At 40.1% G+C, this 14,544-nt stretch overlaps 1 protein-coding gene across 1 annotated transcript in view; it reads left to right on the top strand.

The window, feature by feature from the left end:
• The window catches only part of casq1.S (calsequestrin 1 S homeolog), a 55,851-nt gene that overhangs the window by 35,522 nt on the left and 5,785 nt on the right, over positions 1 to 14,544 (top strand). The window contains 3 exon segments of the mRNA NM_001086758.1: positions 8,357 to 8,402; positions 11,509 to 11,563; positions 12,409 to 12,509. Coding sequence (NP_001080227.1) covers positions 8,357 to 8,402; positions 11,509 to 11,563; positions 12,409 to 12,509 — 202 coding nt within the window.

Consider the following 14,544-nt stretch of genomic DNA (forward strand, 5'->3'; position numbering starts at 1 on the left):
CTGGGCACTGGGCAGTATCACCTGTTTGAATCCTTGTTTCCCAACAAATATTGGAATTATTCATTCCAGAGCTGAAAATAATTGTCCAAACCCTTCATCTGTGTATGGATGATTTGCCTGGGGGTAAGGATTTGGAAGGGTGATAGTGCTCAGTCCTGGGCATATAACAGAGGGGCATCAGTTGCTCAGTCCTGGGCATATTACAGAGGGGGCATTAGTTGCTCAGTCCTGGGCATATTACAGAGGGGGCATTAGTTGCTCAGTCCTGGGCATATTACAGAGGGGGCATTAGTTGCTCAGTCCTGGGCATATAACAGAGGGGGAATCAGTTGCTCTGACCAGTCAAATGCCTTCTTGATTTATAGAGTTACAATCCTTAGTAGTGATGTGCGGGTGAGCAATAAGTCAACCCTCACCTGACCCTAACCTGCCCACTCCCAACCAGACCCAGCAAGTCACTTGTAGTTATAAAACCGTGCCCCACAAATATAAATATAAGCTGCCAGAGGTGGAAGAGTGTCATAGTAAGGTCATGGGTGGGCTGAAGGAAGTTCAGGCCAAATCTGCCTCGACCCCCAAAGAATGTGTGAATGTTGGCCCAATCCCACCCAACCAATGGCTTTCAGGCTGACACTCGCATCACTAGTCCTTAGTAGATTTTAGCTGTCCAAATTCTTTCTCCCCAATGAATATTGGAATTATTTACTCCATCACCTCCTTAGGGCCTAGCACCTCACTCCAGGTGAGCTAATAATTGGTGCATCCTAGGGGGCCCAAATATCAAATAGAACAAAATAAACAAAATAGAACAAAATAAACAAAATACCCACACACACATTGGCATCCCTCTGATCTACCCCTAGACCCCTCCTGTACACTATCCACAAATCCCATTTTACTCCCCACAAGCCCTGCTCCCATTGTGACCTGCTGATCACTCTTCTGCTCCTCATGAGGGGTTCAGCTGCTCTTAGTGGCCAAAGAAAATTGTTCAACCAATCAGCAAATAGTACCAAGGGGTGATAAATCAGCCTTCAGGTCTTGCTGCCTTTCTGAACCAGTTGCCGGGTAGAACTGTTCCAACTGCTTTCACTAAAATCAATTTCACTTTAGAATGAGAAAATTGGTGGTCAAATTTGTGGCCCAGGTGTTGCATCTGTGAACCAGGGAGAAGTCCAAAGTACATGAGCAGAAGGAAATGCTCCAGCAGAACACCACTCCAGCAAAGGTGGCACACACGTGTCTTTGAATCTGAACATAAAAATAAATGTAATATATCAGTCTACAGGTGATCATGGCATAAACCATAACAAGTGCGGCTCATTTCGCCACCTTTCTTTCTAGTCTGTGCAACCTGCTGTGCCAAGCACCGTGCCCTGAGTGTGCTGAATGGAAAGATTACACATTTGGAGGGACACGGGTGAAGCCATTAGTCTAAACTTTTAAAGTAGCCTCTGATCTCTCTTTTTTCAGCTCTAATTGCAAGCTGGAGAGCGCTGGAAGATTTATAAAACGGGCCGGCTTTATACGAGCCACAAGTCTTGATTGGCTTAGTTGCCATGGAGTCGTAGAAAAACAATTTAGCTGCCATAGAAACATTCAGTCAAAAAAAAGGGACAATTTTCACCCTTTTTTTTTCTCTGTTTTTTTTCTTTCCTGTTTTCAAATGCAGCTGCCTTAACCCGTCGTTTTCCCGTCATATGATATAAATCCGAAATCGCTGTACATCACAAATCTCTAACATCTACGCAAGGCTGTATGCGACATTTTTACACTTGTTGCCTCCCTGATTTGTTTACACACTGTCATATAGAATGGCTTGATGGTCTCCAAGATATAGAACTTGCATAGTAACAGTAACAATAGAGATAGCACTTTACAGAGCATCGGTTTTCCGGTTGCCAGGATCAGTGACCCACTGACTCCAGATAGCGTTTTTTTAAAACTCCAACGTGGATAAAGGCCGAATAGGAAGGCAAATCATTCAAAAACCATAACAAATGATCAGCTGAACAGTTGCTAAGAATAGGAAACTTTAGAACTTCCTAACAGTTCATTCAAAATAAACTTCCCCTTTAAAATGGGAAATTAAATCTCTCTGGACTCTGGAAGTGCTAAATTTCTTTGTTCTCTCTCTCTCTCTCTCTCTTCCTGTTTAACAAATTATTTTAAGAACTATTTTTTAAGAATTATTTTAAGAAGCTTAATTTTTTCTGTTTTAGGGGCACATTTACTTATGGTCGAATATCGAGTGTTAATTAACCCTCGATATTCGTCCATCTAAGTAAAATACTTCGACTCCGAATATCGAAGTCGAAGGATTTACCGCATTTCCTTCGTTCGCTCGATCGGCGGAAAAATCGTTGAATTGAACGATTTGAAGGATTTTAATCCATCGATCGAACGATTTTCCTTCGATCAAAAAAACCTAGGAAAGCCTATGGGGACCTTCCTAACGTTGATGCTCGGTAGGTTTTAGGTGGCGAAGTAGGGGGTTGAAGTTTTTTTTAAAGAGACAGTACTTCGACTATCGAATGGTCGAATAGTCGAACGATTTTTAGTTCGAATCGTTCAATTCGAAGTCGAAGTAGCCAATTCGATGGTCGAAGTAGTCAAAAAAATACTTTTTGGATCTAACTGCCCGTGAATATCTGACACCCAACTGCTGCATGAAGACAGAATGAGGAGAAACAGATGCTGAGAGAGGAATAGTGAACATAAACTTGATTATTTCAGAAACAGTACAGAATTTTTAACTGATTTTATTTCGATAACTTATTACAGTAGAACCCCCATTTTACATCCCCTGATTTTAAGTTTTCCATCATTTTACATTGTTGTTTTGTGGTCCCACCTATATATTATGTACTGTATAATACATTTCCCTGAGTTTACATTTCCCTGGATTTTACACCACTTTTTCCCGGTCCCCTGAAAAATGTAAAATAGGGGTTCTACTGTATTTCAGTGTGATTATAAAATTTTCAGTTCCCCTTTAAATATATAAAAATAATATCTGCATTTTTACAGTATCTAACATTCCCTTAACAAGGCACCAATCCTGTCTAAATAAAACGCATCTACCTAATTACAAAGTTAATACAATATCCTTCTGAAGTTCTTTTGAATTTTTATATTGCATTTGCCAAAAAGGAAAATCTCATCATTGCAATTATTATATAAACAGTGTTTCATTATCACTCGTATAGTAACTATATCTATTTCAACACTCCTCCTGAAACTTCTGGGTTTTTAGGAGATTCAAGCTGAATTTCTGGCCAAATCGGTGATATAACATTTTTTTTACACTCAATGGCATCCCCTATCCATCACTTAAAGATGGACTATCCAAGATGAAAGCTGTCATGGACAATTTTGAAGCATGGATTACCTTTCCCCCATCTCTATCTCTTTAAATGTAACCCTATTCTGTTGTTATGATTCTAACAAAAATATGCGTTCCACCCTTTTCAAAAACAGACCATTATTTTTAATCATACCTTTTTATTGTACCTTTAACAGAGTTATATTCCTCAGTCACAATGAGCAGAGAAGATGTTTATAGAACCCACCTTAATTCTGATAATCATATACTCTAGCTTTAATGCTTCCCAATTAATAAATGATGGAGACCCCAGTCTGCAGTCATGCAAAACCTTCCACCACAATGACAACCTCTAACTTAAAATTGCCCCCCCCCCGCCAGACCTCAGCCTTGAATAAACTTACTAGCCATGTTGAATTGTGCATATATTTCAACCCCTATCACTATGGTTCTCAGATTATTTAATATTAACCTGGAACTTCAATCCAACATTTAATTAATGTGGCTCTTCAAAGTCCCCTTCTTCTGTGGATTCCCATTCTTCCATGTCAACCCATTACTTTTTTGTTTATTAGTTGTATTTAATTCAGTCATCCTACATCCTTTTTCACATTTTATTTATAACGTGTCATCCACAGTTGTCTTCAACTCCTCTTCTTCTTCTAGATCTCTCAAACTCTCAACAATACCAAATTGCCCTGTGGCAACACCAACTCATGTTTAAGACTATCTGACTTTGACACAGTAACAACCATAAGTTGATTTCCACTCAACTGAACCCTTTTTTTCCACCTCACAATTGAAAGTCTTTAAAGCCTGAGATACCATGAGATTAACTTGGAACTTCAGTCCATCATTTAGTTTATGAGGGGTTTTATGTGGTTTATTAGCATCCCCTTCATCCATGTCAACCCCATACTCTTTTTTGTCTTTTAGATTTATTTAATTCATTCATCCTACATCCTTTTCCACATTTTACTTATAACTTGTCATCCACAGTTGTCCACAGTTATCTTCAACTCCTCTTCTTCTTCTAGACCTCTTAAATTCTCAACCTGGCCAAAATGTTCTGTGGTAATTAAGAATATCTGGCTTTGACACAGTAACACCATAAGTCGATTTCCACTCAAATTAACACTTTTTCCCCTCATAATTGAAAGTCTCCAAAGCCAGAGATACCATGAAGCCATAATAAAGCCATTATAAAATCTAATGTAAATCCCAAGGATTCTTCAACCAACATTCCACTTCGCTTCATGTCAACCCATTTCCTACTGATCACGTTCCTTGTCTTTTATATATGCAAATACTGATCTATTGCTCTCCCTTCCTCCACACCTTTTAGTTTCCCCACACTTTTTTTAGAATGATCTATATTTCATTTGTACCGGTTGCTTAATATCCCTTTCTCCACCAAAAACACATCTTGTGTCACCCCGACCTTCCACCATTTTTCCACTGCTCTTTCTTTTGCTTTCCCATTTTTCCCTGCAACTCCAATGTTAGGAACTAATAGCGTTCCTTCACTGCTCATTCCATTCACTTACTCAGTAGCAAAATTCAAAACAAATTTCCCTCTATCATTTTCCTTTCTTGGTAAGGTGCTATCTTGCCCACACAGGGAGGCCCATTTATCAAAGTCTGAATTTATCTCAGAATTTTTGGGAAAAAAAAGGCAGACCAACTCCCAATTTCTAATTGGAACTTATTTATCATGGAAAAAGCTTGAAAAAATAGTTTCGGTAAAAACCTATAAAAAATATTTTTGCGAAAAACCCAAATTTGGTGGGGTTTTGCTCAAGAAATTAGAATTTTTTCGGGGTTTTTGCTGAAACGCTCAAATTTTTTAGATTGTAGCCTAAAAATCAGTGCAGACGGGATTTGAAATGGTACCTTTGCCATTGACTTCTACAGGACCTCGACAGCTTGGAGATTGCGGATTTTCGGATTTGGATATTTTCATCCTCGGGGTATAATTTTTTTATAAATTGATTTCTACATTCAGAGTTTAATAAATAACCCCCTTAGAGTGGCAGACATTTTTTTTTATGGGGATGAGAGGGTAAATATGACCACATATGACCAATTCCTGGTGTCTATTCCTGGTATCTATATTTTTGGGCTGCATAATTAGAAATATTGATTATATTGCCCATCCTAGCTTGGGACAGTAGCTATGGCTTAACTCATTGTATCATGCAGAGAGCAGAATGAGCAAGCTAATAAGCACACAGGGTTTGTCAGGGAAATAGTAGAACGGAATCTTTCTCTTTCATTGACTTCCCTGCGATTATTCTCTATTTCACTAACAATGGTCTCACTCCTGGGAAATCTTTCCCCTGTTATTTTGTCATTAGCACACGGTTTGGCTTGTTTTCAGACAGAATCATGTGTTTATTTTTCTACTAGTTTGCTGCACAGACAGATGTTGCAATGTCACATATTTAAAGGGGAACTCAGCATCATCTTCTCCTTCTCTACAAATGGCACAGACATGTCTTTTATTCATCTTTTCATGGAAAATGCGATGTAACAGTATAAGACCACTAGTAGGGTTGAACTAGCCCACCAGGGCACATGGACAAAACCCAATGGGACCCCATTCTTAATGGGCTTCATAAGCCATAGGGTGTTTTACAGTTTTACAGTGATGATGCCGTACAAACAAATATATGGAGTATCTGGAGGTCAATAAAAATCCACCTGAGAGCCACATCTGGCCAACAGGTTTCAAGGTTGGCAGCTTTTGGTCTACATCATGTGGAAGTCTGTCTTTGAAATGAGATGTCGGAGCTCATCCAGTTGTCGATAGCTGCACAAATGTTTATTTGGGGACATTTCTGTTTGTGGTTTCCAAAGCCGTAATCCCAGCTCAGCTCTTGCAACTGATCTCTCAATCCACCGCCTCTAGTGGGTTTTCTGCTGGGAGACATCAAGCCGTCTCCAGGCTGGATCGATTTCTTTTGTACTGTTCATTTCCCAAGATCTGTAGTGCTCCGTACAGTCTCAGGTCAGAGAGAGTTGGATTTTTTTCCATGGATAAAATAAATAAAAGTAAAAATACTGCAGGCTGGGAGTTGTAGTGCTGGAAAAATAGACCGGGGTCATTTTAAAGGCCTGTTATGTTGCAGAAGCTAAATAAATAATATTGTAATGACTTGAGGGGTTAAAGGGACACACTTTCTTGCTCGGAGCTTTTATCTAAGATGAAAGCTTGTCTTCTTAGATGTACATTTTAAATATTGGCAGATAGGAGCCTTAGGTTGCTATGGCAACAGGGGCTTTATGCCGAGCGCAGAGCAAACATATTATGATTGTTTTGTTATATTGCTTTTTCTTCTTTCATACCACCACCCCTCTCCTGGCTGTGCTAGGTTACACTCAACTGTGTGTACATGTTCCCTATACCAAGATGCTATTACAAATACACACAAACGTATGATGTTGGTGTAAAACGCATGAGGTTGCCTGAGCTCATTGTCATTGAGTTGAATGGCAGGTAGCATGGGCAGAAGGAGGTGTTCCTCTACCAGTGGAAATACTATGATCCTGCCTTTAACAAATTCCTCTACAAATTTTTGATCTGCGGTGCTCAAACTGTGGAACTGAGAAGCCCATAAATATGGATGAGGACCTTAAGGTCTTTTAGCTTAGGGTGAGATTTGCTAAAAATTCCAATTTGCCTTCCTAGATGCTTCACTGACCCCATCCTAAAGGTTAATTAGGGTGAGATCTGGGGTCAACACATTTTCTATGCTGCGTATTCTTGGAACCATGGCGAATTGGTGGTACAGCAGTCATTTTATATCTCAGTAACCTTGATATGAGCTTAGATAGGACCTGGCTAAAAATACACCTTAGTGTTGTCTCGTAAATCCAGTTACCATTGGGACTAGTAGCGCCTAGGGGGTTCAGCACTCAAATTCAGCAATGTTTCAAATTGTTGGTGGGTGAGACAGGTCCATGTTAAAGAGCGCAATCCAGGGCTAAAAGCCACTATGAATCCAACTTTGCCAGTAAACAATGAATTTCCTAAAATCCTTAAAAATTCTAACCATTAACCCAACAACAATTAGTGACACCCATAAACACTACCTCTTAAAACCTTCTGTTTAAACTATCCCAAAATATTTTGGCAAAAACATAAAATCTAGATCTAAAACATGTCAGGATAACTTCAAATCTATATTAAATTCTTCCTTGCACTCTGACCCAAAATAGGTTCAGCAAACCTTTGAACTTTAATTCCAAACATTAATTGAGAAATCCCTTGGGAAAATTGAGGGAAGATCCTGAAACCTCTTGGAAAAAACCTTGAACTCAAACCCCAAACCCCCTCTTGGGGACACTGTAAAAGTGGGAAAGTCCTACTGGGAAAGTCCCGAACTACAAATCCACCTTGAAAAAACCCTATTCAGTTACAGCAACTGTTACTTAGAACAGTCTATGACCCAGAGACTTAGTCATTTCTCAGATCGTCACTGATTTACAGCTCTATTAAAGCTACTTCCATCTTGATCTGCAGTTTGTTTACAGCTTAATTTTAGAATGGACTCCATTACACCCCAGTGTTCAGGCTAGGATAGTCACATTGGCACCATTTAATTGGAAATCAAACCTTAAAGTCAATGTTCTTGTGCTACATAAAGAGGTAAAGAGTTAAGAATTTCAGTTCCCAGGCATCACTGTTACATACATACATTACATAATTCATCAATGTAAAACGTTCCAGAATCAGGAATCTCCTGGCTGATGCTTCATTAGGTCCCCTTATGAATTGAATTCATTTTGCTTTTGACTCACGTTTATAGATAAAATATAAGAAAGCCATTGATTACCTGGTTATTGTTTCTAGACACAGATCTAAATATTCACTACTCCCAATGTAGTCAGACTGTTCCCTTGTGTCTCCGTTTGGTTCCTTTTGTGCCTTTGTATTTAATTAATACTGAAGTGTTTATTTTGCATAACTGCAAATCATGCTCTGTTTCGGAACACAAAGTTAACTGTACCCTTCCTTATCTCTTGTAGACCAACACTGAGGAAACTTAAGCCTGACAGTATGTATGAGACTTGGGTAAGTGCATTTATATACAACCCCCTTGACTGCATGTGGCCTTACACAACACATGAAAGATAAACCTGACTGGCTATCTGCTAATGACATGGAAGTCTATGGCTCTACATTTTCTCTCTCTCTGCCTCCTATATCTCACTTTTCTCTGATATCAGATAACATATCGAACATCAATTTAGAGTGTTCCCCCATACAGCCAGTAATGACATTTCTCAAGGCGACATGAGCATGAAACATCTCTTTTCAGAATTGTTATACTTTCCTTTGCTCATACTTGAATCTCTTACTCATCTCATCCACTCTACAAACTCCCTGTATCAGTACTCTATCAACACTGGGATTAGGATGAAGTACATATGCAATGATTTGGTTGGATAAAGGGCAGTTGGACAACTGAGAGGAAGATACAGTATTTTGTAGATGTATCCATCTTAATATAGACCCATCGTTCATTAGGGGTTTCTGTTCCAGAAGGTTCAGAATCTACAACACACATCCAACTCTACATAGACAATCATAGGTTATAGCTACTTGTTCTGTTTACATTGTAGGCCAGTGTGCTATTGGGTAAGAAGACTATATCTCTATAGAGACAGGTTAATTAGGGTTGAAGCTACTTGTTCCAATGACCTCAGAAGCAAATATGCTATTTGAAAAGCACAAGGAAGCTTGTACAGCTATACATTTCTTAGGAGTGAAATAAGCACCTGCTCTGAGGCCACTAAGAGCAACATCCAGCAGGTTGGGGAGCACCATGGTGCTCACAAGCTACTGGTTGGGGATCACTGTTCTAGACAATCAAGCTTTAGCTCCATTTGATGAGAAAATACTCAGCAGATATCCCATCTATGAATGCAGAGGCCTCTCTTGAGTGTTCTATCTTCTTGTTCTGATGACCTCTGAGGGCAGCGCAACATTTGACATGAAGACATCTTGTGACTAAGTCCATTTGTGAAGAGCACTTTTTTTTGTTTGCTCAGATCATAACAACCAACAAACACACTTTCTCAGGGCCACAGCAATTACTTGAAGCTCAGCTCTTACTGATTTAGCTTTCAACCCTAATCTTCAAAGGCCCTTGCTAGATGAGAATATAAAACCCTCCATTAGATATGGCTGATGTACTGATTAACCCACTTGTATTCAATTAGGGATATCCTCCTAATGGCACTAGAGCGCCCTAGTTGGGAGCTCTCTCATACAGCTCATTATACTTGTCAGAGCAATTCTAACGAAAGCAGGGAAACAAATTCTCATTGTGTAATTGGCAGTGGGAATATGAAGGAGCAAAGAGTCATTGGAGAGTTTATGAGGGAGCTTAGAAACCAAGCTGTGATGTAGGGATATTATTTTCGATGCCTGGTTTCCAAGGCAACACAATGTTTAGTTGCAACATGATTTAAATTTCCCTTTTTAAAATTTTCATCTTAGCCTCCATGGGATGGTGGACCCTGATTGCAATGGCTTAGAGGGAATATTTATTTTGTATATCTCATCCAAAACCTAGTGGTAGAACTGGGGACACTAGAGGACACTAGAGGAAATCCCAACAGTTTAACATGTTCCCCATTTGTTTATGTTCTCATGGAAGTCAGAAAAGTATTTTAACTAACACCTTAATGAAAGCTGATCAATGTGTCAGTCCAAGGGATGAGCAAACACACAAACTACACTTTTAGTAGAGTATTAGAACTGAGCCCTGCTATTGAGCTTGACAAAATTGAGGCTACAGGAGCCCCATGGAGAGCTTGGTCCAAGATGGTGCTGAAAAGCGCAGAGCTTCCAAAGAGTGGGCAGGGTTTGAGTGGATTATGGGTGAAGTTTTGGCATCGCTGGGGAGTGGACACCATCATTTCCCAATGAAAATTTTAGTTTCATTGGGGCCCCGTTTACTTGTTGGTAGGGCCTTCCTCACTTAGAAGTTTTGGGCCTCATGTTTACTTATGGTTTGACTGCACAAACACTAACATTTCTAGGTCCTACTAGTAATGGGCAGTTCAACAATCCTTACCTGTCCTCTCCCAACCAATAATATCAGTGCATGGTTATTTATATAAACAGTAGAACCACCATTTTATGTTTTTCATGGGACCAGAAACACATGTGGGCAAATTCACTAACAATCGTAGTTTCGCCAGGCACAACTTCGCCGCGCTTCGCCGCACTTCGCCACACTTCGCCAGGCGTAGTTTCGCCAGCGCTTCGCAAATTCACTAAAATCCGAAGTTGCGCACAGGGGTAGCGTAAGGTTGCGAAGTTGCACTAGCGTTGATTCGCTAAGTAAAGCGAAGTTACGCTAGCGAAGGCTAATTTGCATAGGGCGCCAAATTCAAATTTCAATGGAGGAATACGTATCAGCACTACAAATGCCTAGAAAACCTTCAATTCATCAAATAAAAATTTTATTTTGCCCTACACATGTGCCCACTGTCTAGGTAAGTTGCCATGAGTCAGGAAATGTAGGGGGGAAGGAGGGGAGCCCCAAAAAATTTTTCGATCTTTTTCAGCCTATCACCCATAATGTAGAAAACACGCCAGCGTGTTTTGGGACTTAGAAAAATTTTTGCCTTTTTTTGAAACAATCCCTATCTACTCTATTGCACTTCGCCAGGTCTGAGGTGGCGAAGGAAGTCTAGCGTAAAAGGTAGTGTTCAGTACACTGCGCGCGTTAGTGAATTTGCGTAGTTACGTCGCTAGCGAAAATTTGTCAGGCGTAAGGGTGCGAAGTAACGCTAGCGAAACTACGCCAGCATTCGTTAGTGAATTTGCGCAGTAACGAAAATGCCAAACGCTAGCGAATTAACGCTAGCGATCGGCGCTTCGGCGCTTAGTGAATTTGCCCCATGGTGTTAATCCAGGATGTAAAATCAGGGAAAGGTCTCAAGGAAGACCGAAACGTTGTGATAATAAATAAACTTTATCTCTTTTTCACCATATTTTAAGTGCCTTGCTTTACATGATATTATAGATATTGTGATATTATATATATATATATAGACTTTTGAATGTGTCTCTTTGTGAAGCCATTAAGAAATCATAGTGACCCTTGCCTAATATGTGAGACAGCCTTCTCAGCTCTAATTAATTTTCTTAATCTTTTTTACAGGAAGATGATTTGGATGGAATTCACATTGTTGCCTTCGCTGAAGAGGATGACCCCGGTAATCATTTATTTTCATTTATCATTAAAATCAACTTTGATTTGTTCTTCTGCCTTAAACATGGCACATTCCGAGCTTAGCATAATAGGTATGTGGGGGAATCTGATTTCATATGACTTTAACTGCAGTAAGTATTCCAGAGCCATTGATCTTACTAAGCAGCCTCCTTCTTCTGTGTGTATAACAAACAAAAGGATATCTGTTCGGGAATGTGTAGCCTGAGAAATCTGTTCTTAAAGGCCTTTAATCCTGATTGGATGTGTCCACAAAATTATTAATTTCATGCATTATCAACAAAGGTCCTCACAAGAGTTACTGGGATATACACACTTTGTAGATGATGTGATCCATGGTTATTAGGTATACGAGGTTCACTTTCAGAGTAAGTTACTAGAGTGCGCCGGGCCCCCCTGCAAAAAAAATCGGGCACACTTCGATCCCCATCCTCCGCCCACTTCCCACCCTGCCTCCGCCCCACCAACGTCCCATCTCTGCCCCACCCAAGCCCCACCCCAACTCCACCCACTTCCGCCCAAATTGCTTCCCCCTTCCTTGCCGGTAAGAGTGCGCGGCTGGGGAGGAGGAGGGTTTTATTAACTATACAGGAAGCAGACCCCACAGTCCGGGCCCCCTTATTCCCCCGGGCCCTCCTGCAACTGCGGGGTCTGCTTCCTCTATAGTTACACAGCTGGATATTAGCCTTCTGTTTAGAGCTGGAATTTTTGGGGAGGAAATGTGTAATGTCGCCTGTGGAGAGTTCTTTGCCTTCCCTATAGTCAGGTATTCTGACTTTATGATGTCACTTATGATGTCACTAATAACTCAATCTGCTGCTCTAATTACAGATGGTTATGAGTTCCTGGAAATCATTAAAGAAGTAGCAGAAGACAACACAGATAACCCTGACCTCAGCATCATCTGGATCGACCCAGAAGAGTTCCCACTGGTAAGAAGGCCAAGGCATTTATGCTAGAATATAAAGGCAAACAATAATTGAAACACAATAGAAGCACTAATAATGTAATACTCCTACTCGCTTCCTGTTCTGAAGAGCAACTTCTTTCCCTAGACGCCCTACTTTAAACTTACTACAAAAGATTTGGTAGTTTCTGATTAAACTGGTCTTCTGTTACCACATATGTTCCCTCAGATTTTCTGCACACATCCAATGGCTTTTATTTGGAATATCTGCCTACACAATATGACACCCATCTAGACTCTTGACCTAAAAGTTTAAGTACCCATTAAGCACTGCCCAAAATGTAAAAATCTGTACCTTATAGGGTAGAGACACGCTCAAAATCGGAGAGCTTTAGTTGCCCGGCGATAAATTGCCTCTTCTTTGGGGCGACTAATCTCCCCGAACTGCCTCCGCCATCTTGAATGTAAATTGCTGGCGGGATGGCACTCGGAGTGCTTCATTTTCCGAAGTCACCCGAAGTTTCCTCGTGAGGCAACATCCCCGAACTGCGGCTAATCTACCCGAACTGCCTCCCTCCGGCGATTTACATTCTAGCCGGCGGGAGGCAGTTCGGGTAGATTAGCCGCCCTGAAGAAGAGGAGATTTTTTGATGGGCGACTAATCTCCCCAAATCTGAGTGTGTGTCTCTGCCCTTAGCATAATTTCCCTTAAATAAACAGAAAATGATTGGTTCAGAGATTACATCCCTACAGCATTTTTAAAGTAGGAAATGGCTATTTTCATTGGCTACCACTTCAACATGTACATTACTTGACTCCCTTGATATCTATAGAGGCCACCACTCTTTGATCAGCAATGTTCTGAACATGCATTGAGCTATGGCCTCATAACGTATACTGCAGTGGTTTCCAAAATATGGAGGTTGATCAGTTTGAAGGCCGTTGAGGTGAGAATTGGGGAGAATGTCCATTTTCTCTTCTAGATACACCTGGAAGCCTACCTTTATGGTCAGCTGTAGTGAGATTTGGAGTGAATATATATTTGCTGTCCAGTTATGAGCCATAACTGCTATTGTACTCATTTCATGAGCTAATGGCCAAAGGTTGGACATTCAAGCAGGACTTAACCACTAATAGAAACCATTTTCCAACTTTTACCTATAAGGGAATAGAATTTTCTGAGAATGCGGTTATATTTATAGAAAGGGTATAATGCAAAAGAAACCTCCTTATGATTATATTTTTCCCTTATGTCTCAAATTTTTAAAACATTACTCCAAACACAGAAGAACAAAAGGCAAAGAAAGTCACAGCTGAAAAACAATTCTCCCCCGACATTGAAAGCCTCAACAAAATCCATCGTCCTTTATTTCACATGCACTTTTAATGGCAGTTTGGTTATCATTATGTTGGAGAGTGGATAATGACTGCCATTGTTCAAGGCACATATATAATGAGCATTAGGAAAATAGCCGAGACCATCCTGAGTGTCAGTATGATACAAGTGTTAATGAGTCGGCAGAACACGGTGTTCTGAGCTGAGCAAAGAATATTGAGTTTAATGGAAAGCCTGTCTATACAACGTGTCTTTATAGAAGAGCTGCCATTGCTTGAAACATGCGCCCAGACTGCAGCGTATGCTTAAATTGCAACTGTGGCTGCTGTTCGCCTTTAAATTCACTTTTAGTATGATATAGATAGTAATATTCTGAGACAATTTGCAATTGGTTTTCATTTTTTATTACTTGTCGTTTTTGACTTATTTCGCTTTTTATTCAGCAGCTCTCCAATTTGCAATATTAGGGCCCAAATTCCCCGAGCAACCATTTAACCATGCACTTTTGAATAAGAGACTGAAATATGAATAGGAGAGGCCTGAATAGAAAGATGAGCAATAACAAGTAACAATAACAATATATTTGTAGCCTTACACAGCATTTGTTTTTAGATTAGGTCAATAACCCCCATTTGAAAGCTAAAAAGAGTCAGAAGAAAAAGGCAAATAATTAAAAAAAACTGTAAAAAATTGCTTAGAATTAGCCATTCTATAACATACTAAA

This window comes from Xenopus laevis, chromosome 8S (genome assembly GCF_017654675.1).
Source record: "Xenopus laevis strain J_2021 chromosome 8S, Xenopus_laevis_v10.1, whole genome shotgun sequence".
NCBI classification, from domain to species: domain Eukaryota; kingdom Metazoa; phylum Chordata; class Amphibia; order Anura; family Pipidae; genus Xenopus; species Xenopus laevis.